At 35.5% G+C, this 25,233-nt stretch overlaps 4 protein-coding genes and 1 pseudogene across 6 annotated transcripts; 2 read left to right on the top strand and 3 right to left on the bottom strand.

The window, feature by feature from the left end:
• Window positions 1–405: 405 nt before the first annotated feature.
• LOC111809375 lies at window positions 406–3,513 on the bottom strand. The gene is made up of 3 exons (XM_023695826.1): window positions 2,786–3,513; window positions 2,186–2,458; window positions 406–901 (listed from the first exon to the last, which is right to left on the bottom strand). The coding sequence occupies exons 1-3, from the start codon at window positions 3,365–3,367 to the stop codon at window positions 638–640; spliced, it is 1,119 nt and encodes a 372-aa protein (XP_023551594.1). The 5' UTR covers window positions 3,368–3,513; the 3' UTR covers window positions 406–637.
• Window positions 3,514–3,832: 319 nt separating this feature from the next.
• LOC111807998 (60S ribosomal protein L10-like) lies at window positions 3,833–6,343 on the bottom strand. 2 transcript variants are annotated; one of them, XM_023693750.1, is made up of 5 exons: window positions 6,239–6,343; window positions 4,984–5,485; window positions 4,791–4,872; window positions 4,107–4,184; window positions 3,833–4,017 (listed from the first exon to the last, which is right to left on the bottom strand). In XM_023693750.1, exons 1-4 carry the CDS (start codon window positions 6,246–6,248, stop codon window positions 4,116–4,118), a joined length of 663 nt encoding a protein of 220 aa, XP_023549518.1. In that variant the 5' UTR covers window positions 6,249–6,343; the 3' UTR covers window positions 3,833–4,017; window positions 4,107–4,115. The 2 variants fall into 2 exon arrangements, with proteins under 2 accessions (XP_023549518.1, XP_023549517.1); XM_023693749.1 differs by having other exon boundaries at window positions 3,836–4,184.
• Window positions 6,344–7,180: 837 nt separating this feature from the next.
• Window positions 7,181–10,060, bottom strand: LOC111808788 (quinone oxidoreductase-like protein 2 homolog). The gene is made up of 6 exons (XM_023694964.1): window positions 9,615–10,060; window positions 9,393–9,501; window positions 8,676–8,767; window positions 8,282–8,540; window positions 8,064–8,207; window positions 7,181–7,501 (listed from the first exon to the last, which is right to left on the bottom strand). Exons 1-6 carry the CDS (start codon window positions 9,959–9,961, stop codon window positions 7,409–7,411), a joined length of 1,044 nt encoding a protein of 347 aa, XP_023550732.1. The 5' UTR covers window positions 9,962–10,060; the 3' UTR covers window positions 7,181–7,408.
• On the top strand, window positions 10,024–13,722 carry LOC111808787 (2-hydroxy-6-oxo-6-phenylhexa-2,4-dienoate hydrolase). Of its 2 annotated transcripts, none has more exons than XM_023694962.1 (6): window positions 10,024–10,334; window positions 10,689–11,211; window positions 11,799–12,117; window positions 12,220–12,318; window positions 12,577–12,688; window positions 13,435–13,722. In XM_023694962.1, exons 1-6 carry the CDS (start codon window positions 10,133–10,135, stop codon window positions 13,629–13,631), a joined length of 1,452 nt encoding a protein of 483 aa, XP_023550730.1. In that variant the 5' UTR covers window positions 10,024–10,132; the 3' UTR covers window positions 13,632–13,722. The 2 variants fall into 2 exon arrangements, with proteins under 2 accessions (XP_023550730.1, XP_023550731.1); XM_023694963.1 differs by having other exon boundaries at window positions 10,242–10,334; window positions 10,657–11,211.
• Window positions 13,723–14,515: 793 nt separating this feature from the next.
• LOC111808254 lies at window positions 14,516–20,090 on the top strand (annotated as a pseudogene).
• Window positions 20,091–25,233: the final 5,143 nt, after the last annotated feature.

Below are 25,233 nucleotides of genomic sequence, written 5' to 3'. Positions count from 1 at the left end.
TTTTTTTTAGGTTCAAATCTGTTAGAGAGCGAACATGCGAAAAAGAGATTTGTGGATTCAGGCAATGCTAAACCTATTTATACTAAGAACTGGCGGGAGAAAATTGCTTCATCCTTTTTGCCCCCTTAATATATTTTAAATAAGTTATTTAACGCTAATTGGGTGGTTATAACTAAATTAATAATTTTACATATGCTAAGTAGTTTGCCTCTAACTAAATTAAACATTAAATATTTAATTCCTAAACATGACAACAAATTATATATGCTAATAGGACGGTTATATCTAATTAAACCTTAAATTATAAATTAAACGTCTAATTTAATTTTTTTTTAAATTTTATATATGATAATAGGTTGGTCATAACTAAATTAAATATTAAATTATTAAAATTAGTTAAAATCAGAGGCAAGAAAGTATGTTGTGCAAGCTTTATTCAACTGACTTCCGGCTACGATCCTTCTGAAAACTCAGAATTCAACGAAGTCTTGCACAGCGAACCTTGAAAATTTCCAAGAAGATACAGATTTGGGGTTAATAACACCAAGTTAGATTGTTCTAAGATGAGGCTGGAAACTCGAAACAGCTCCAAAGAATTGATACGAAGACAACGAAAGATCGAAAGAACAAGAAAAGCTTATCGTTCTTTCTCGAGTTTTTCGATCTCTTCTTGGTGCTTTTTCTCTGCCTCTTGAAGTTCTCTCTCTGCATCCTCCTTTTCCTCTATTTGGTCAAGATCATCAAATTCCTTGGTAGCAGCCATGGCTTTTACAACAGGGTCCCTTAGTTCAGAAATCAACCCTCCACCTATTTTGTATTCTTCTTCGTTTCCGATCAGGTATAACCGTTGGTCGGGTCCTGATGCCATGGGAATGTCAACTGCCAGTAGCTTCATATCATACTGTAAATAAAGACAATATCATGCATTAAGATCAGGAGAACTGTTCTTCATTATAAACTTCACAACTAATAAATATAACTTGATTTCTTGAAAATTAATAATGGTTTATTGTTTGAAGAAAGGAAAATCTGTGATTGATACAGATCCCCCCGATATTCTACACTTGTTTGCGATTGTAAATCATGGGTCCACATCTTGCACAAATGGATCTCTTTATGGTGAACCTATACCACTCTTCAAAAATGGTCGCATCTCAACCATCATGGGTTGACATAAGGATCGGTAAAAGCCAACATAATTAGCAAATGAGATTGAGAAAATAGGTTCTAAGCCATAATAACCTGTAACAGCTCAAACCCACCGCTAGCAGATATTGTCTAATTTAGCCTGATACGTATCACCATCAACCTCATGGTTTTAAAACGCGTCTATTAGGGAAAAATTTTCCACACCCATATAAGAAATGTTTCGTTCCCCTCTTCAACCGATGTGAGATCTCATAATCTACCCCTCTTGGGAGTCTAGCGTCCTCGCTGGCTGACTCTGATACTATTTGTAAGAGCTCAGACCCACCACTAGTAGATATTGTCTGCTTTAGTCTACTACGTATCACCGTTAGCCTCACGGTTTAAGAACGCGTCTACTAGGGAGAGGCTTTCACATCCATATAAGCAATGTTTCATTTCCCTCTCAACGACGTGGGATCTCACATAACCATATACCTAAAATCTAATATAGTACAAGTTACTTGTCAACTTAAATATAGTAGGAGCAAGCCGTTCTGTGCAGGTGTGTTGAGACGACTCTCTTTCGCACAACTCTAGCCCTATATTTGCATAATTTTCTCACCATATCCGTCATAACTTTTAATTCATGGTCAACAAACCTTTTACACCACATTTCAACACTCAAACTAACCAATGTCAGCAGCTAATCTCTGTCAACTAACTCACGTATCCGCTTCAGCTGCCTATCAAAGATCTATTGAGAAATCAAATTACAACAAACGGGTATGTTCTTGTAATGTGCATTCTTATAACCTCTTGATGCATATCATGAATTAACAGGCATTCACAACAAGGTAGCAATAATGAGAGAAGCCAAAATAGATATTTCTCCACAAGAAAAAAACTCAGAAATATATAATGATCATCCAGAAATTCAATGAATTCATATATAGTTTCACGTCAAGAAAGAACACCAAAATGATTCTTCAAGGTTCAAAAGATGTAACAACTTCATGATATTTAAAGTATAAAACAAGTGGCGAGCATAAAAGCAAACCTGGCCCTTCTTTTTTTTGACTTCAACACTGACTAGACCCTTCCTTTCAGAGCCTCTAATGGGAAAAATAAGAAAGCACCGCTTGCTCCTATGATTTGGCGTGAAGTTCTTCAGAGTTAAACCTCCTCCTGACATAACATAAGCTCTCAAGTCTGATCCTGTAAGAGGGGCACCCATAACCTCAAGAATTCCTGCTGATGTATTGAGCTTTCTCATGGCCATTCTATAAACTCTATCAGGATTAATTGTGAATCTAGAACGCATATAGAGGCCCTTGAAATGAAAAAGGGTAGATAACATTCAACATTGATAATCCACAAAGAATCATATAATTCTTCATACAGAAAAATAGCTGTAACATTCAATTTTCACAAACTGGAGTGAGGAGAAAAGGTCAAGATAAACAATAAATCTAGGTCTCAACCCAAGAACAAATGGATTCTAGATTTATATAGGGAAAAAAAATCTCTGCGTAAGCAAAAGGATAGTTTGTGATCTTAATCTTAACTCAATCATTAGCAGCGCAAGCAAAGGGATCAAAAATCATGTTATTAGAAAATGAAGGTAACACGGAGCGAAGAGATTAAAGAGAAAACTCACAGCAAAAGCAACGATTGCTGAAGATAAAGCGAGAAATCCATACTTGGCCATGCCTTCAGAGAGGCCAACAAAGGTGTTCGCAACACCGAACATAATCCTCCAGAGCAATGCACAAACTAAAGCTGCTCCAAACCCGAGTAGAACTAGATAGTTTCTCCTGAAGAAAGCCTCAATTTGCAACCCTATGGCTTCGCGGTACCGCGAAAATGCGGAACGAACAGCCGCAGCGGGCTTATCGAGGACCTTCTTAGCAAAGTTACCATTGATTTGACCCCCAAAACCTGGAGTCTTAACAGAGAAGAATCTAAACCTAGAAGCAGAACGATAGGCATTCAATTTAGTAGCAACAGAAGAATTCCCGGCAGTGACCTTGGGAGTATAGAGGATTTGGGACAGACCAGGATTTGAAGAGAATTTCGATTGGAAGGAGGAAGATGAGAAGGAATTTCTGATGAATGGATCTCGAAGAAGAGGGCGGCCATTGGAGGAGCTGACCGGATGATGACTGAAATGGAGTCTGATCCTGAGGTCGAGAAGACCCTCAAGAACCCTTTTAGAGGGTTTAGAGAATTTGGAAAGCATGAAGACCTGGGAGAGATTGCGAACGTTGCAGGAGAGCTTGCAGTGAAGTTCTTGAGTACGGTCCAAGCAAAAACTGGATACAACACAGAGAGGGGGAGACGATCGCAGCGAATAGAAGAAAAAGAAAAGGTTCCCTCGCAGAATCAGTCAAACCGGGCCGGTTTTGAAGAGGACCAACCGTAGCCACTTGGTTCGGTTCATCAATGATCAAATAGGCGGACAGGAAGTGCATAAAAATGTAAATTCCCACATTATTATGACCATCCTTAGTAACGGTTTGGCATGCGTTACAAGTAATTCTTACTTATTTTTTCTAATTTATCATAGTCATCGTTATTTTTAGGCCCATTAAAAAGGTTATATAGTTGGTAAAATTAGATTGTTCGTGGCAAACATCTTTTAAGCGATTTCATTTTGTAACTCAATTTACTTTATAAGAAAAAAAAAAACATAACGTATCAAATTGCAAAAAGATAAAGCATTCTAGATTTTGCATTAAATGGTAGTGGAACTATCTTGTCGCTCTACATGTATTGATACTTGGAAGTAAAATTCATCGCTGGAGTGAAATGAACTTGTTTGGAACCATCTTCGATACTTTAGATTTAAAACCCGACCCTTGGTATTTCCAGCGTTCTTAACCAATAAAACTGCCAGAATAATACAAACAAGATATGAGAGTAAATACTTGTTGAAGTGTCAAAATCGTAAAAGAATAGCAATGACAAATTGAAACAACTAGCTGATCTTAGGCAGTTTCAGGTAGAAAAGCTCTTCCTGGTTGACGGTTTGCTAAAGGTCCATGGCATCCAAGAAGCTGAAAAGACCAGTTGCGCTTCGATCAGCAACAAATAGGAAGTAATAAAATCAATATAAACGAACGAAATAAACATATTGACTATGAAACCGTGCTTCATTTTTTTGTTCTTTCTGATAGGAAACATAGAACATTATGTGATGATATTAAATGATCACAGAAGATGGGTCCTATCAAGGAGAGTTGCAAGAAGCTCTTCCACTGAGATATAAGGGAAGAAAAAAAGGCTGTAATTGTGCTTAATCAGTGATGAAGAACCAAAATATGAGGAAAGGAATACTGTAGTTACAGAAGGATGTATGTAATCAGACTTTCTCAGTGACGAAGAACCAAAAATCATTGTCCCATGCTCCGGGGAACATGATCCCACAACTCATGTCCCAACCAAATAACTTTTATAGCACGCATGCAAGGAATATCGATGCTCGACAGATGCTTTTTTAATGAATCTAAATTCACATTAAAGAAAGAAAAATAAATGTAACGTCTTGTAATCATAGCTAAACCGAAATCTATTCTTGTGCTTACAAATGGAAAAAATTCAAGACGTTCGAACAATTTATACAACTGGAAAGCAAGCATTTGGCAGAATGCAATATAGCTTACCTTGGCGTTAACACCATCTGGAAGAATTTTGTTCCCAGCCTTGTAAGCAAGATAATCAGCCCGACTGAATTTAGTGAATCCCCTGAAAAAGGAAATTCGAATAATGTCATTCAATCAATAAGAATCGTATTGGTAACGTTTTAACCATAACTCCACAAAGCCACAAAAGCACTAAACAATAGGAGAGGCATACCACTTCCTGCTGACAATGATCTTCTGACGACCAGGGAATTTGAACTTAGCCCGACGGAGAGCCTCCTGTGCATGTTGGCTGTTGCTATCCTTGCAGCGAACTGAAAGAAGAACCTGACCAATGGCAACTCTTGCACAGGTTCCCTGTGGTTTGCCAAACGCACCTCTCATACCAGTCTGGAGCCTATCAGCCCCAGCACATGAGAGCATCTTATTAATTCGCAGAACATGGAAGGGGTGCACCCTGACCCTCAAGTGGAAAGCATCCTTCCCAGCAAACTTAGACATATACTTGTTGCAGGCAATCCTAGCAGCCTCTAAAGCCTCACTTGACACGTTTTCTTTCTCCCAACTTACTAGGTGAACACAAAACGGAAATTCATCCACACCCTTCTTTTTCATTCCAACATCATAAATTCTGATCTTAGGATCCGGGACACCACGACAGAATCTGGATTTTGGATAAGGCTTATTTTTAATTTGCCGGTAACACCTAGCAGGTCCTATAATAAAGAATGCAAGGTAATGAATAACATGCAACAACCTTGTAGGTAAAGTAGAGCCGGCACAGAATTATCAAGATCAAACTATAATCAATGAGTTAACACAAAAATCATTCAGGACTGTGACCATTCATACATGGGTATCGGGAGGATGTCCGCACAAATTTATTTTACATACTCTGACAAGCGAGAAAATGCACCCTATTAAATAATAAGCAGTCGCAACTGAAAAGCGAATAAAGAAAAACAATAATAGTAGTCCTTCATGTATATAGAAAACCCCAGTCCGTGCATTTATTGTCTAACTTGAAAATTAGTAAGGGCGCGAGGTTTAACTACTTCTAAAGTCTGCCTTACATTAGATGCTAACACTACACGATAATTCATTAATTTGACATGCGTGATTGAATGCCGATTGCAAAATCAGCACCATATTGCCCTTCTGCTAAAAAACATCGTAAAAATCTTGATAAACTACATAAAGGATTAAATCACAACATCTTCCAATCGGAACTAGAGGAAATGTTTCCATTTCCAGCAGTATAATGTGCTGTCGACTATAAAATGACGCTCGTCGCTGATAGACCATAACTTTTCTCAAAATCTAACTGTTATTATGAGATTGCATCCAGAAAAACGACGAATAATTTGTATCTACATTTTAAGTTGAGGAAAGCACAAAAATTGCGAAATACAAGTCAGAGAGAAACATGGGAGAAGGTATTAGATGAAGAAACGAAAGGATTTACGTACTTCTCCCCATGGCGGGCGCGCGTTATCTCGTCCTACTCTACTCAAACTTCACCTCGTCCGCACGTCCCTCTTAAAAAAACCTAATTTATATTATATATGAAAAGAATACGGAGGGCCAAACCGCCATTTTGGAAAGTCCGAAAAGCATACCTTGTAAAAAGCCCCACAAATAATAAAATAAGATACCTAAACTTAGAAGAAGGGTGTTCATATAATTGAAATTTTTTCATTGAATTTTTTATTTTGGATTGGCTCACGGGTTGACATTTTTTTATTTGGTCAACCAGACCCGAAATTAGGGATACAACTCAATCCAACCCTACTTTATTTTTAAGTTTATTATAAAAATTAATAATATTTAACATTTGTAATGAATGCCACCTTAAAATATTTAATATTTGAAAATAATCTGACAATTCCCCTAAATTAGGAAAACAATCTGACAATTCAATCTAGCCCAACCCAGATTTAAATAGATTAAAAACAATTCAAATTCAATGTTAGATTTAAATAGTTAGATTAGGAAAACAATTTGACAATTCCCAACTCAAAAATAAATAGTTAGATTGAATTTGACAATTCAATCTAGCCCAACTCAAAAATAAATAGTTAGATTGGAAACTTTAATATTAAAGTTGCATGGATTACCCACCAAACCCAAAATTTTGAATGAGTTCAAAAATTTTCTCAATCCATCCATTGTCAACATCATATTTAGCCTAGAATGCTCGACACGGACCTGTCCACATTGAAAACCGAGACAAGCAAGCACGGAAAGCTCCAAATTGTGTCGAATCATTTGTTTCTCTGTATTATGAATATGATAGATACGCATTTTAGTCGAGAAAACTCTCTCTGAATGTACTAATTTCTTTAAAGATCTCATTTAATCAATTTTTTCTTATTTGTTGTATTCTAAAATATTTGTTGTATTCTAAAATATTATAAAGAAGGAGAACTCACAGCCCCTTGGAATTGAGTATCAAATAGATGTGTTTTAAAAAAAATCAAATACACAATGGGCTTCTTCTTCTACGTTTCAAAGCCTTATTTCTTTGGAAAACGGAAGCTTGAGTTTACAATTTTCGAAGTCTACAAGTAATGAAAAGGAAAGCTTGAGTTTCAGTACATTATGGTTACCATTTCCTCCTCATATCCACGTTGAATCCCTTACAGCTTCGATTTCATGGTCTTGTCTTCAAATACCAACACTACTTTCCCAACAGCTTCTCTGTTCTTGATGGCATAAAAGGCAAGGTTGGCCTGTGAAAAGAATCAGATGAGTATGTCAATTCGTTTTACCATGAAGATAATCCGACATTGAACACGAAAGATAGTGCGTTACATGTCAGCTAAGTACACTTTTTCGACTCTCGAACGACACATAGTGAGAAGCTTTCAACCTCCAATCTTTAAAAAGATAAATAATGCCTAGACTCAACTACGGTGAGCTAAGACTCAAAGATCTTAGCTCCAACAAAAACAGCCTTATAAAGTTTAGGCTTTCCCTTTCGGGTTCCCTTCAGGGTTTTTAAAACGCATATGCTAGGTAGAGGTTTCCACACCCTTATAAAGAATGTTTTGTTTCCCTCTCCAACCAACGTGAGATTTCACAATTTATGAACCAGTAGCTCGTTTCCATAGGCTTAAAAGTAGATTCTACGGTACTCAAGCTAACTTCAGATGCAGCATTACAATCATCAACATAATGTGTGTGAGAGAGGAGAAATAGTGAATCCTCCAAAGAATGAAACACTCCTTTAGTGAAAAAAACCATTAGAATCTAATGCAGTGGCAAATTGAGGTAAGCTCAAAGGTTACTCACCTCTAGTGGGCTATAAATATGAGAAATGTGAACTCGGATCAATCCGCTCGATAACCAGGATAATAGCTCGGTCATAGATTCTTCAAGAACTTGGGGTCTATGTATACTATAGCTGCCCCAATAAAGTCCATGCACCGTCCAGTTCTGTTCATATTGTAATAGAAAGATTGAACATGGGAAAGTAAATGGTAATAGAAGGAAAACAAAAAGAGGGTTACCTTAACAAGGGCTATATTTGCGGGAATAACAGGGACCTCCCCGCTCGCAAACCCGATCACAAGAATGTTTGCGCTCCAATTTAGAAGTTTCATTGAATCTTTTGTCAGCTTTCCTCCAACTGGATCATACAGAACATCAACCCCTTTAAGTTTTCTTTCCTTGAGGAAGGCCTTCACGTTTTCAATGACGTTTTGATGATTTAAGTCTACTACATGGTCGACGCCCAAGGACCGGAGATACTCTACCTTTTTAGCTCCCCTGAAAGACAATGCAAGGAACAGATCTCATTATATGCTGTATCATAACCTTGTTTGAGTAGGTGAAAGGGGGCCAGGAAATAACAGAAGAACTTTTGGACAGAGTTGATGGTTGATTTATGAAATACTTGTTTACCTAGCAACTGCAATAACAACTGCACCGCAGACCTTACCGATTTGAACAGCAGCTAGGCCGACGCCTCCAGCTGCCCCGAGAACCAACAGTACCTATAAATTTTCATTTTATAATCATGAACTATTGCGTTACCAATGTTTAAAGATGATACTCCATCCACAAGTCTAGATATTTGAGAACACAACAATCTGAGAACAAATGCTGGCCTGTGGCTATTGAACTTGAGCCAAAAGAGAAATTTGTACCTCTAATGTGAACAACGACTAATAATGAAGTTCAAAAGAGAGATATCTACTCTCGTGACAACACAAAAAGGAGACCGGGGATCAAAGTATACGTTCAAAATTTCATGGTCGATTGCATCCCGAGGACTTGAGGGACTTGATTGATTGAAAAAGTAGCATTCGTGGTTCAATCTAAAAAGGATGTTTCAGAAATACCTTAATTCTCAAAATGTTTGCTAGAGACGCAGAAAAATGGTGCAAAGAAATTTGTTCAGGTACTAAGAATATTTTGCCTTTTTACAAGAATTTGAGGACACCATTACGAATAAGATCGTTTTCTCCAATTTCTTATTTGATTCATTTGTTTTTGTTTAGATTGCTATGCAAAATCTAATGTACAAATGCTACTTTTGTTCAGCTTTTTGTGCTTAGAGATGAATCCATGGAAGACGCCAACAAATTTACACATCTGAACCAGAGAGAAGAAAAATACCTGTCCAGGAGCCAGCTTGGCCCTGTGTACAAGGGCAACATGCGAGGTCCCGAACACAACCGGAAGTGCGCTAGCGGCCACCAGATCGCATCCATCAGGTACTCGGAATCTTCAGTTTGTTTATGAAAAAAGGTCAAACAGAGAAGAGATATGCTTCAGCGCAAATTCATGACTGTAGCAACAGACGTAAGAAAAGGAGGCCAATGGCGAGAAAGAACATACAGTCGTGACTCATCGTCAACGACGAATTGAGCAAAAGAACCGACGCCAACGAAGGAGCAAACGCGATCTCCGACTCGGAACTTGGAAACTTTGGAGCCAACAGCAACGACGATTCCAGAGTAATCAGAACCAGGGATGAAAGGAAGAGGAGGCTTCTCTTGGTATTTCCCTAGAATCTGAAGGTAATTGGCGTAATTCAAACTTGTAGCTGTAATCTGAACTCTGACTGACGTCGGAGAATCCAACGTCGGAATCGGATGATTTTTACTCAGCACCACCGGAGAATTATCATCGCTGGGCACCGACGTTGTTGGATCTCCGAGCTTCCTACAGACCAGTGCTTCCATTTTGTAAGCTCAATTTAATTCTCAAACCCTAAGGCTAGTACCTATATGTGGAGGACCAAGATTTTAATGCTGTCGTCTTAAGAGAGATAAAATGCGCCATTAGACGATTACGCTTTATACGGCACGTCTCTCGATTATTTCGGCTGGATCGGGTCGAGTCATTTGCTCTTGATGTTCGGGCACGTGCTTTCTCCTTCCCTTTCCCCTGCTCTGTTCTGCTTGCATTTCCGTGCAGACATCAATGGCGGTTCAAGGATTCAGAGGAACAACAGTTTTACGCGAGGTAGCTCCTCAATCGCTCGCGTTCCTCTTTCTGTTTCCGCTGCTGCTTCTTCTTCTTCCTCCGTCGGTGGTTCCGATGCTGAATACTCTGGTAATTTACTTGCCTTCTTCATTTCTTCTGGACTTCGACGTCTGTAACTATGCTTTCCGTCGGTGGTTCCGATGCTGAATACTCTCTGTATGCTTTCTGCATTGTTGGTGAATCACCATGTTTGCATAGTTCTGTAGAATTATGGGGTTTACTACTGAAGAAACCGAACTTTTACGACATTTTCTGGGGAATTTCACAGACTAACGTAGAAAATTGAACACATGACCTTGTTTTTCTAAAAATTTGTTCTAATCATTTGCCAACAATTTTCAATTTGTTCCCCAATTTTCTACCTTGGATTTTGCTAATGATGCGCGCACAGATGTTCAATGGGTGATTTCTTTGGATCTACAGAGCAAGTGTATGATTCCAAAGCTAAACAGAGAAGGAAAATAGCTGGTGTAGATCAAGAAGAATTGTTGATTCCCACAACTTTGGCTGATCCTGATAGTTGCTTCTGTAAGTTTAATGGTTTGGAAGTACATTACAAGGTTTATGATCCGGAATTACAAGGGGACTCCTTATATCAAACTCGAACGCCAACCCTAACCCCTGATCCAAGTCCTGCTCTGCCAACAACTTCGACTCCTCATCGAAGTAACAAGATTGGTCTTCCTATGATTCTCTTGCATGGCTTTGGAGCTTCTGTTTTCTCATGGAATTGGGTGATGAAGCCTTTAGCTGATATTACTGGTTCCAAAGTACTGGCGTTTGATCGACCAGCTTTTGGATTGACGTCAAGGGAAGATTATTTGGGGCATTCTTCTGCTGGTACGAACGACACAAAACCTCTAAATCCATACAGCATGGCGTTTTCAGTCCTTGCTACTCTGTATTTCATCGGATTCTTAGGAGCTGAAAAGGCAATCTTGATTGGGTATGCATATTTCTGTCTTTACTTCTGTGGATTGTCTCTGGTGGGAACTCATGAATTTTGTTTATCTATTCTTCCAATGCTCCATTTCATCATATAGTTCTAATGACACACAACAGTTGATTTGTGATATCTCACATTAGTTGGGGAGGAGAACGAAACACCCTTTATAAGAGTGTGGAAACCTTTTACTAGTAGACGCGTTTTAAAAACCTTGAGGGAAAGCCCGAAAGGGAAAGCCTAAAGAGGACAATATCTGCTAGCGGTAGGCCTGGGTCGTTGAAGATAAGTGATAAGTGATGTGAGATGTTTCCAATTAAGTGTTTTCACCTTGGTTCATACTTTCATGGACATCATGTGTAAAATTAGCCTAAATTTCTTGTTTTCCACTTAAACTAAATAGTCATTTGAAAAAAGAACCAGAGCAACAGTGAAGAGAAGATAAAAGTCATATTTGATATCAGTTACAAAATTTCTTGATGAAACCAAGCAGGAATGAAGATTTCTAACCTATTTCATGAATCATGAACTGTTATATCCTTCTGAATGTTGTGATCTTTGCAAGCAATAATAGAAACTGTTATCATCAGGCATTCAGCAGGTTCGCTTGTAGCAGTAAATTCATACTTCCAAGATCCTCAAAGGGTTGCTGCTTTAATCCTTGTTGCCCCAGCAATTCTGGCTCCTTTAGGAGTTAGATTCCCCCGGGACAACCCGGTCCAAGAGAACGTCTCTGATTCAAATGTTGTTGGGAATCCAGTAGTTCAACTGTTCAAGATTCTCTCAGATGTGGCCAAGTTCATTGTGCAGTCAATAATGCAGATGGTGAAAAGAATTCTAGAAATCCTCGACTTCTTGTACATAAAACTTCTGTTAGCTCTTCTTCGTTCAACCTTGGTTCTGACGTTGGTAAAGTGTTTCATTTTGTTATTTGCCAAAGGTTCTTGTTCAATTCCTTTTCTTTATTAGCATTTGAGCATATGGGTATTATAAACATTCTGGTGTGTCCAGGTACGGATGATTATAGATAAAGCTGGTATTGTTGCTATCAAGAATGCTTGGTACGATTCGGCTCGAGTAAATGAACATATTCTACATGGGTATACAAAGGTAGACTTGACCTCGTTCGATAATTATTTGATTCTTTGTTTCGTCATTCACTCTTTTGAAATGTTTTCAAAATCTAACCAAACATTGCAATCTAGAAAGAAAAAAAAGTTTTTAAAAACCTGTTTTTGGCTTTTGGGATCGACTATGAATTCAAATGCTTTCGAAGGATGAAACCTTTGGTAGAGAAATCGTAAAAAAACCAAAAACTAAATTGTTATCAAATGGGCGTTCATTTTTCGTTGCATGGTAAAATTGCAGCCATTGAGGACAAAAAACTGGGATAAGGCACTTGTGGAATTTGTTGCAGCAATGCTTACAGATAGGGCTTCCCCACCAATTTCAGAGAGACTTCATGAAATTTCCTGTCCTGGTAAGTTGAAATAATAGTCTGAACTCTTTATTCTCCCAACAGTACGCTGCCTGAACTTGTTTTTCATCTATTCGAGTCCATGATATATATTATAATGTCTTATATCTTCATCATAGAAATCCGTGATTTAAATTAATTTGACGGTATAAAATTCCCATCAAAACACACGCTTATAGAAGAACGAAAGATCCATCATCTTAAAACTGAATAACTATCTATGCAATATTAATTATAGATGTTTGAAGTGGAGGGTTTAAAATTTTCATGGATATCATATAATGTCAAAAGCCCAAGTGCGTGCATCCCTCGCAAGTATTGTCCTCTTTAGACTTTTCTTTTTAGGCTTTCCTTCAAGATGGGCTACCGCTAGCATTTGCGCTTTCCCTTTTGGGTCTTCCCTCAAGGTTTTTAAACGTGTCTACTAGTAGAGGTTTCCACACCCTTATTAAGGAATGTTTTGTTCTCCTCTCCAACCGTTGTGAAATCTACAATCCACCTCCCTTGTGGCCCAACGCCCTCGCTGGCATACCACCTATTGTCTGGCTCTGATATTATTTGTAGTAGCCCAAGCCCACTGCTAGCAAATATTATTCTCAAGTATTCATAAGTTGTTAGAATACTTTCCCGGTTCCTTTTCCAGATCACTTCAACAGTTGAAACTTGTTGCATTCATGAGCTTAATAACCTGTACCAGTCTATGCATTTTTAAATACTAATCAAGCTGCTGGTTTGGTTACCGGTTTCAGTTCTTATTATCACCGGTGATAGCGACCGACTTGTGCCTTCTTGGAATGCTGTGAAACTTTCTCAAGCCATACCAGGATCTCACTTGGAGGTGATCAAGCATTGTGGTCACCTACCTCATGAAGAAAAAGTAGATGAGTTTGTATCAATTGTTCAGAAGTTCTTATACCGAACTTTTTCCGATTCACAGGAACAGTAATTCAAACGGCTTCGCAGGCCTCCATATTGTTGTTTGATTTGTTTAGAACTTGGGAGTTTTGATCATTTAATCCATGAGAATTGCTTCTTCATTTGGTTGATTCTCCTGTTCTTACTTTTGTGTTGAAATGGTTGAATCCTTTTGTTCAGAAAGTTGTTATTTTCAGTTAGGTTGGACTTTGGAAAAAACAAAAAAAATGCAAGCATAGATTGTCCTCTTTAGACTCTGCACTTTCATTCAAGGTTTTAAAACACATTTACTATGGAGAGAGTCTGGCCCTACTCCGACCAGTATCTCGCACCATCCAAATTTGACTTTGATACCATTTGTAATAGATGGTCTAGCCTTAGGGCTGTTAAAAATGGCACGAGAGTCATACACCTATGAGCAGTGTGGTAACAAGAACGCTGAACTCTGAAAGAGGTGGACTGTGAGATTCCACATCAGTTGGAAAGGGGAACAAAACATTCTTTACGAGGGTGGGTAAACCTCTCCCTAACAGATATGTTTTGAAATCATGAGACTAATAGTGATACATAATGGATCAAGGGCAGACAATATCTACTAGCCGTAGGCTTGGGTTGTTACAAATCCTTTTTGAAGACTTGAATAGAAATTGCAGTGTAAAATATAAATGCAACATTTAAGTGAGAGATTCAAACATTTGATTCTTGATCGATGGTATAATAAGTAAGCTATGATTAGATCTGACAGATTGCGGATAATATTTTCATATACCAAAAAAAGATTATAAAATCATTTTAATTAATAAGTTTATTTAATTTTTAAAATAATAATAATAATAATAATAATAGAGGAGTAAAGTAGAAGGTGACAGTGGAGAATGAAGATATTGGGGTTAAAACTTATGGCTGAGAGGAGAGTCGATGAAATAAAATTAGGAAATAGAGCGTAGTAGAGTACATCAACATCCAATGGGTAAAGCATCAGCTCTGACTTTCTCTTTGATTATGGTTAAACAATTCCCGAAAGCTAATCATGTCAACTCCACATGGCATTCAGATGCTCAGATCTTTTTCGATGCCGTTACCATCCTTTTTCCACTACTTTTCTCGCCATACACAACCTACCTAAGATAGCCAACGCCCGCTCACGTAAATTTCAACAGCATTTGAGGAGTTTGATGCTTTTTCTTTTCTGTAATGTATTGCGGATTTTGACCGGTCATTTTCTGCAATGGTGTAGAATTTTTCGGTAAGGGAGGTTCGAGAGGAAAACATGAGCTCCTGGAAGGCGATAATCGCGCCTAAAAAGAAATTGCATGGTATCGATGATGAGTTGCAGAAATTGCTTGATGCTAACATGGACGACGTGTCCGCCAGACGCCGAGCGCGGGCGGCGTTCAAAGGAATTCAACTCAGCATTGATCACATTCTGTTCAAGGTATTCTGGTTTACTGTTTCTTTCTTAGGTTCATGTTCGTGTTGTTATTAAGGCGTTGGTCGATCTTGGATAATTCGTTATGCCTTTATTTTTTTATTTTTTATTTTATTTTTTGTTTTTAGAGTATATTTTCTATGGGATTTCAATTACTTCTTTCGTTTTTCTTTTCAGACACCAAGCAATGGATTGAAGATTGAAGAGGTAATATCTAAAATTGAATATCTTTTGTTTTTTAATATGTTTAGAACTTGATCCTTTGTAGAAATCACTCATAATAATGAACTTGTTCACCTTCACTGTTATTTGAACAAGTAAAATCACATTTTCGTTCGAGTGGAATAGTTTTACTCTTTTACATGTTTATGAAGTTTTAAAATATCCAAACACCTCATAGATAGAGGTAGGAATTATCAAACGAATCACACTCCTTCGTATATGTCTAATCTTTTTAAAAACCTTAATCGTTGTGCCGTTTGGAGTATTTTTCCAGATGTATAAATATGTAGTTGTATTGCTGAGTCATTTGGCATGGAAAAGTAGTCGATTGCCATATAATGAGTCCTTTTTAAAGCTGTTTTGTTATCGGATCATTTGTCAATAAAAGTCGTAATGCTGAATCACCTTAAGGAAAAGTAAGATTCACATTACCTTGTTGATCAAATATCCCAAGACAAGAACACTTGTTTGAGATTTGAATCACTCCACAAGCTTGAATGATTCTGAACATGCAATCTAAACTATATAGAATTACAAAGGAACTTTGCTCTTGGCTAACGGAAAAGCACGAATGCTCTTTACATTTTTCAAATCTCCATTTTCTTTACATCTTCCTTGAAGTTTATATTGCATGATTGATGCCTTGGTTCATATCAGCCCATTTGTGCTTCTTGGAAGTCTATGCAATCTCGTTTTCAAGCTAAGACAATCAATCGTTTTTGTACAGTCATATGAAGTCAACTCCAGAGGACTGAGTATATTCTCAAAAAGCTGGATTCCAGTGACTGTCCGTCCTAAAGCAATGGTGTGTTATTGTCATGGCTATGGAGACACCTGCACATTTTTCTTTGAAGGCACGTGGCTCCTATCGAGTAGTATAAATGACCTAGTATGTCATTTTGTATACTATAATAGGAATTGACTTTTGTTTTGTGGTACTGTATTTCAGGAATCGCAAGAAAGTTCGCATTGTTAGGATATAGCGTCTTTGCTATGGATTATCCAGGTTTTGGTCTTTCAGAAGGTCTCCATGGCTTTATACCAAACTTCGACAGAATTGTAGATGACGTCATTGAACATTATTCCAAAGTGAAAGGTGAGTTAACTTGCCAAATTTTGTTGTTAACTAATCTGAAAATGATTGTAGTAGTGAGGAAGCTGGACAATTTTCCTTGAAATGGATCTTGAGGAATGATATTTTGCTTGATCCTTAAAGTTAATATTATACTTTATCTCCTGCTGCCTCAGGGCATCCGACCATTATTTGGAGGGATGATGTAGATTTCGACTGTAAGAATTTAGAGCAGCAAAATTCTGACATGCACGTAGTTATATTATATACCTCTCTGGAAGGTATCAGATATGATATGATAAGTCGCATGTGTTTGATGTCCTGTATAATTCTTGCATCTAAAGATATTGGGGGCTCTTTTGTGTGTGTAGTTCTGGGTAGCCCTTCTTCTGGTTTGGCGGTGTCCAAGCATGAATAGGATGAAAAACATAGAATAGCCCTTTGGACAGCGATTAGCATTGCTTGCAATAAAATTCTTGTATTGTTTCTGTGTTCTGTGTTATCTGGAATTTTTGTGGTTTATATGAGTACTAAGATCCAACTTGATTTCTTGTTGAAACCTTCATTTTAATATTGTCTGGCCTTTTGTTTACCTTGGTAACCTATGCCTATGTTGCCTCGTAGAATAGAAAGGATCTTACATATCGTCCAAGATTTCTTTATTTTTACTTTTAGAATAGATTTGTTTTGTAGAAAATACATTCTGTAAAATATTTGTTTTACTTGTGTCTCAACAGAAATCATTCAAACAAATAACAAAGTTTTTCAATGACAACCCTTTATTAGAAATTTATTTACTTGATTCCAAGGGCAGAGAACCCGGCGTTTAGTGCTCTCCCCAGCTTTCTCTTTGGGCAGTCTTTGGGGGGAGCTGTGGCTCTCAAGATACACCTAAAACAACCTCGTTCATGGGGTGGTGCAGTTCTTGTTGCGCCAATGTGCAAGGTATCTTTCTGAAAAAGATTATTCTAGAACACTTGCATTGTCTGTGGGGCTCCAATCAACTCAAAATTTCTTTCTAGATTTCAGATGATATGATCCCACCATGGGGAGTTTCACAAGTATTGATCGGAGCGTCTAAATTCCTTCCAAAGTACAAGTTGGTTCCACAGAAAGATTTGGCTGAGGCAGCTTTTAGAGACTTGAAGTATAGAGAAATGGTTTGCCCCTTGAGCAGAATGTTTATTTGAACAAAATGGTGGTATTACAAATAACAAATGCATGCCTTTGTTCCTTTTTTTTTTTTTTTTTTTTTTTTTTTTTTTTTTTTTTTTTNAGATTTATTCATCCTATTTTTAAGTGAAGTGTTTAATCTATATGTTAGCAGATATGTTTATTTATTTTTTGCATTTCTGTGGATGCAGACAACATATAATGTCATTGCATACAAACATAAACCTCGCTTGCAGACTGCAGTAGAGATGTTGAGAACTACGCAAGAACTAGAACGCAGATTGAGAGAAGTATGCTATATTCACAACCTTTCAATTATGATATATATTTCTTTTCCTAATATTTTGCTCCACTGCTCTTCACCGCACATGTTTCCTTTTTATCAGGCAAGTAATGCATTAGCAAAGCTTATATAGGTGTAGATTAACGTAAGGATTATATATATATATATATATATGAGTCTAATTACTATGTTTAAGCCTCAGGCATGCGATATGATTAAAGTTGTTCAGTATGTTCAGTGTCTTGCAAGCTGCAAGCTGGTCTACTGCCTGCAAACAAGAAAAGGGTTCCAATCTAAGAGAATAAGAACAAATGAACAATTAGAAAAATATTTAGATATAGACATCCTAAGCAGGGGTAAATGTAGCCATGTAGAACACTCCACCTCTAAAGATTCCGTTATTTTTCTTAGTTCAGATTCCCATGAAAACAACAAAAAACCAACCCTCCATAAGACTCCACCCCTCCCCCTAGGGCCAAACAGACTCCAAGCCGTTCCTAATCGATCGAGTAAACTAGAAACTCCAGAGCAAATGGTCTTAGTCTTCAAATGCCTTCCTATTGAGAATGCACCATTGTAGCCTCCAAAAAGATGGAAGACTGCATTCTAAATCCAATCTGTAATACCTTGTCACACAGAATTTAACCTTCTTAGAAAATTTTTACATTCCATAATGTGGAGAATAATAGTGCGGAGAATAACATGGACTCAGACGCAGAGGGGCAGGGCTACACAAGTGATTAAAGGAAGAGCTACAACAGAACCCTTTTGAAGGAGCAAGGAAGTTTAATCTATTGATTACATCCTGTTCAAGTAAGGTTGTCTATAAACCTTGTTAGTTCCATAATTCGTTCTTATACAAAGCCTTTCTTTACTCTTCTTTCTCCATTCATAGGTTATCTGAATAAATCATAAACCATGTCTGATGACCCCACAACTCTTTTGTTCCCAAAACTCAAATTGTTGAAACCAAATTATTGACCATTCGAGGCCTCCAAAACATTTTTCCATGCCATCAGCTTGATAAGAAAAACTCTCATGTCCCAACTCCCACCTCTTTCAAATATTTCTCGAGGATAAAAGAAAATTTAGTCAAATACTTGGAACCAGGCATAGGCAAAGACCAGATGATCCAAAACATGATTCACTTAATGTGGTGGAATGAATCTGAAATCACATATTTAACATAATTTTGAATGTTAGACAAACAAGGGGTACAAGGGACCACACATCGCTCGAAGTCTTCTCAAGCATTCTCAAGCCACACCGACCTCGTAAAATAGCACACAACCTAGCTTGTTAGAAACTCTTGGATTCCTCTCCCTTGGTCTGGCCAAGCAAAAGCCAAACACCTCATAAAAGCCTCTCCAAACTGCACAATGCAAAATATCATAGCATATATCCTTGTAGTACTTGAGAGAGTTAATCTTCAACCATATCTTATCTCTCTCTCTTCCTTTGATCGAAGGATATATATTTGCGGTAAGTAAGAGTAATCATGTGATCAACTTTCACAGATGTCCTTGTTTTACGTCTCGTCAAGTCTTTCTCAACTGCTCCTATTCTCTTTGTTGACCAGTTAGAGAGCCTTATTGTTGACTCCGTGTTTGTACGTCTGATACATCATTGAAATGCTTAGTTTCTTGTTGGAAAAAGACCGTTCTATCACAGAATGCAATACAGTTTCTAATTTTCATTGAAGAGTCTAATTCCTTTAAAGATACACTGTGACTTTTATTGCAAATTCATTCCAGTTGTTTCAAGTACATAAAACACAATTTCAAGAACTAAATCAGTTTATTGAGATGTCTTCTAGGTTTCCCTGCCAATATTGATCCTGCATGGGGAGGCTGATACTGTAACCGACCCATCGGTAAGCAAGGCGTTGTACGAGAAATCAAGCAGTACAGATAGGAAGTTAATACTTTACGAAGAGGCATGGCATTCTCTTTTAGAGGGTGAGCCAGATGAAATTATAGTCCAGGTATTAGATGACATCATCTCATGGATGGACGAACGCTGCAAGTAACGGTTTTGGTCACCGACTTATCGACATTCTTTCGTGTATGATTTGGTGGGGAAAGAAAGGGAAAGAAAATGCCATGGAGAAGAGTTTGGAAATTATGTTATGGGCTTACAGCGTCAGGAAGCTGTTGAAGTAATGTATTAATAAAAATTGAATTGTAACAGGCGGACACTTTGAAACTAGACATCATTGCTTCTGTTTATGGCTCCATAAATCTCACTTGGTTTGGGTGAAAGAAAGCTTAAGGGTATGAGTTCAAGAACCAGCCACAAGCTATTGAAGGGTCTTTCTTTCATAATTTGAATGGTTATATTTTTTATATTTTTTATTATTTTTATTTTTTGAAAAAATCATTGTTCTCAAGACATTTTTTTAATTAAGTAATTATAAGGTTTTTTAGAATTGTGCGACAGCTAAGTAAATTAGTGATATATGAATGAATAAATATATTGTGAGATCTCACATCGGTTTGAAGAGTAGAACGAAACACCCTTTGTAAGGGTGTTGAAACCTCTCCCTAGCATTGTTTTAAAAATCTTTAGGAAAAATTCGAAAGGAAAAGCTCAAATAAGACAATATCTACATACAATGGGCTTGGGCCATTACATATATCCAAATGAGAAGATATAATAGTTCAATTTTTAGTGATTCAATCATAGAAACTCTAAAGATAGGGGATGCCAGGGAATGATTGTGTTGGTAGGTGGGAACAGTCAAAGTTAGAAGGTGGGAACAGTCAAAGTTAGAAACACTTTATAAACAGGTAATATGGTCTTGCCATAGGGGATGCTAGGGGAATCCAAAATCTTAGTTCGAGTCCCAAACAAAGAGCGTTGGCTCGTAAACCCTAAACTCTAAACTCTAAAAGAATGCACACGAGGATAGCCACTTGAGAAGCACTTAAAGACAAGTAGGTAACACGATCATATCGTCGATAAAGATAAAGATCATCCTAAATATAAAGCGAGGTGCATATATTGGAGGATGTGACACTTATGTCACAATAGACTTTACATGAAATGTAAAATTGGGCATCGAGAAACTTTGAATGAAGTGGTTCACCCACTTGGTTATTTGTGGTTGTGGCTCTACAAACATCTTTTGAAAAGCTTTGGTTGTCTCCTTCACAATCTCCATCTCCATCTTACATTATATCATCAAATATTTTTCAACCCAAAATCTATTCAAATCTTCCACAGTTCTTTTCATTTCCTTTCCCCCCCATATTTCAATGGATAAAACTTCTATTTTAAAGTCAAGTCAACCTGCTGTAAGTCAACGCTTTTACAAATCAATATAACAATCTAAATTGATATTTACAAAACTGCCCTTCTTATATTATTATGCATTGACATTTTACAAGGTCATAAGTATTACCATGTGCTACACATATTTAGATTCATATATATATATATATATATATATATATATATATATATATATATATATATATATANTTGGGTTACTTTATAAATTTACTCTTTAAAAATTACAATTTTTTTTTAAATATTCATGAATATATTAAATAAAAATTGAGAATTTCATATGTAAAAAAGCAATTGATTTTTTATTTTTTTTTAAATATAAAGTTGACAAAAATTTCAACTGAAATGTCAAAATTAAAATAATTGGAAAAAAATATAAAAAGTTATTTATTTATTTTTTAAAGTTAGAAATGTGTTGAATAATTATAAAAAGTTAGTGGAATAATATTCATATTATTTCACATAGTTGCCGCATCACATTTCGCTTTCCACCATGATGCTACATTAATTTTTTTTTTAATTTAATTAATTTATTTTCTTGTTACCTTTTTAAAATTAATATTTCCAACTTCCATAATTAATATGTAAATAGGAAATAACGAAAATGAAAAAATGAAGACAAAAAATACTTGAAGTAATAAACCACATTAATTAAGATTATTATAAAAAGTTCAATAAACCAATGCACGAGCTGAGGCTCCCATGTCTCGTGTTGGTAACACGATGCAAGAGCTGAGTCTCTCGTGTCCCACCTACTCTCTTCCCTGTAGAACATTAAATAGGTAGAGAAATACTCTAAAGTTTCAGTTTCAGTATCTGTTCGATTTATCATTTCTATTTGACACGAGCATAGTTTAATTAATCAAACTATTACTTACCCTGTATTAAAATTGTCGTTTCGATCCTCCCTGTCATTCTCGATGTAGCTCACATATTGATATCTAGTATGAATTGATGTGATAGCACGATCGGTGAAAAGGACTTGGGTTTGGATGGAGACAATGTTTGGGTTTGTATATGTGTTTGATCAACATCAAGAATCTATTATTGACCATCTCTTTCTCAAAAATCTTATCTAATATTCATAAATATGGAGCCAAAGACCATATCTTGTTGATTCCATTGACATCCTAATGGGGTGCTTTGAAAGCTCAGTTTCTCTACTTAATCTTCCTCTCCCCAAAACTTCTAAGTTGAACAACACTTGGACTCCACAATTCTTTTCTTTCTTTCTTTCTCGGTGCTACCACGGAATCTCCACGACTCAACTATTTCATCGACTACACCGACACTCTCTTTGATATCAATCACTTTTCCATGACAAAAATCTAACGTTCACTGAAGCTCGGAAAGAAAAGCTCTAATAATTATGATATGTTTGTTCGTTTACTCCCTTTCAAAAAATACTGTTTTGAAAATATTTATGTGATATGATGTGGCAGACAACTTGATAGACTAATGGGACATGCTAAGTCAGCAATCCATTAATTTAATTATTATACTAAATAAATAAAAAATTAAATTAAATTATAATTTTTTAAAATTTTATAAATTAAATAAATATAATGTCCTAGCTAACTTATGGTTTTAACTGATTAATTATTTCGTGTAATGAGTACAAACCATAGATTAATTTATTTAATTAATGATTTAAAGATACACTCCCATTATTTTCAACCCTCATTTTTTTTAGTGAATTGTCAAAGGGTATCATTAAAAATTCATACAAATCTTATTAAATTAATTTAAAGCCATGAATTTTTACTATATGCTTTTGTTATATAATTATTATTTAATGATAAAGTCATTGAAATTATATTTAAATACGTTTAAAAAATAATATTTTACCTAATTTTGTATCATTTTCATTAAAATATTATATCGTAATTTTTTATTTATTTGAAACCTAATTTTAAATAAACAAGATTTTACTAAGTAGCTTCGAAGATTTCAATTTATTAAATTAAACATCAATTAAAAACTATAAATTAACATGATTTGACATTAATTAAGCATAGTTATCTACTTTAATTTTATATCAATGAACTAGATTAGTATGACATGAATAATAGAAAATCAAACCTACTTAAGTTCTACCTTATTTAATTTTACAAAATATATATAATTAATTTAAGGAAAACTTTTTATTAAAATTTTAATTTCTCAATCTAATGATTATTGAGAGAATCTTAAATTATTTTATACAAATAAAAAAATAATATTGAATTTAGATATGGGTCTGGGATTTTTTTAAATATATATTTTTTTAATAATTATTATTTATTTAAATAAGTAATGATGGATACAGCCACTTGAAAAACACTGAACGGTCAGATATTAACATCTTTTTAGCAGATTTAAATAGGAAAATAATATTATGTAGGCGTGAAGCTAAAGCACTTATAATAAATTATAATATCTATTACTTCTCTTCATTATTTTGTTTAATTATGTGAAAGAAAATATTAAAAATTAATTAAAAATTCTGGAAGTGGTGGAAGGGGAAAAGGTCTTCGTATATATGGTGGCGCATATTTATTTATTTATTTTCATTATTTCTTTATCTCATCATGATTTTCCTCGCCTATTTTATTAAATATTTATATAATATTATCCACTTTAAGCATAAATTAATTAATTATAATTTTAAATAAATGTTAGTAGTTTGAGTTTGTGACTGTGGCGGGGCGACCCTTTTGATCTTTTGAGACCCGAACACTAATCAAAAGACTAAAGGTCTGGCTAAAAAGGCGCGTGATCTCGAACTATATAAATTTATATAAAAAAATATAATGGGTGATATTAAAAAGAATAAAAAAAAAAGGGGGGGAAACAGGAGAACCCATGTGAGTTAAAAGGAGTCAAAGCACTAAGCATCTAGTTGTTATTATTAATTATAATAAATATAATAATAAAAATCTTGAAGTTAGTTATTTAAGAAGGAAACCCTACTTGGAGCACTTCTTTCAATCCCCACTCAAATCCGCTCGTGCAAGTTTTATTTTAAACCCAAAAAAAAAAAAAAAAAAAAAANAATTAACCGTGTACAATTCCAATCATTATCCGCTCTTCCATGGTGGAACTTCGATTTCCACGTGGACAAATATATATATTATATATATTATATATCGATATAATATTTGGAGAATATATTATTCATGAAATATATCTTATATATTATATTTTAATATTTAGTTTATAATATATTTTATTTTACTTTTAATATTTAATTAATTTATATTTTTTCGGTATTAATTGCTAGCTTGTATCATATTTTTAAAGATTATGAATATCAATGAGAATACATACTACATATCTTCGATTCTAATTCTGTTTCTATTTTTCATTCTTAACATGATATCAGAGTTTGATATCCTCGTGGAATCAGCCAAATCCAACTTTAAAATTTCAGATGTTAATTTAACATATCCTTATTATATTTATTACTCTGATCAGTCAGGATATTCATTTGTTACAATCAAATTAAATGGAACAAATTACCAATTCGGGAGTAAATCAATTATGCATGCTCTTATTGCCAAAAAGAAAATTGGTTTCATTGTACAATTGAAGAACCGTCTCAAGATGCAAATTCTACCGAATTTAAACTCTAAAATCAGTGCAATAGTATGATAATATCTTAGTTAACTCATTCAATTGAAGCAGATATCGTTGAGGGTATTATTCACTCTAAGACAGCTGATCAAGTGTGGGTTGATCTTTACGATCAATTCTCACAAAAGAATGCTTCAACAATTTTCAGATACAAAAGTTGATAGCAATGATGTCACAAGGAACCATGACACTGTTAGCATATTTCACTAAGCTCAAAGCACTCTGGGATGAATTAGAAGCATACCACACACCATTTACCTGTAATCAACGTCAAATACATATTGATTAACACGAAGAAGACAAGTTGATGTAACTACTCATGGGGCTCAATAAGTCTTATAAAACGATGAGATCTAACATATCTGATATTAAATTTGAAAGTAGAGTTTGTATAACCTAAAATTGCAAACTAGATATTTTTATTTTAAATACCATTTTCTCTTTTAAAACTATATTTTATAATTATAATTGTGAGACTTCTAAAAGCATAATGATTTTAGAACTAGTATATATATATATATATATATATATATATATCTATATATTTA

Source organism: Cucurbita pepo, chromosome LG13 (assembly GCF_002806865.2).
Source record: "Cucurbita pepo subsp. pepo cultivar mu-cu-16 chromosome LG13, ASM280686v2, whole genome shotgun sequence".
Classification (NCBI taxonomy): domain Eukaryota; kingdom Viridiplantae; phylum Streptophyta; class Magnoliopsida; order Cucurbitales; family Cucurbitaceae; genus Cucurbita; species Cucurbita pepo.
The sequence above is the reverse complement of the archived record's forward strand: the minus strand, read 5'-3'. Positions and strand labels throughout refer to the sequence as shown.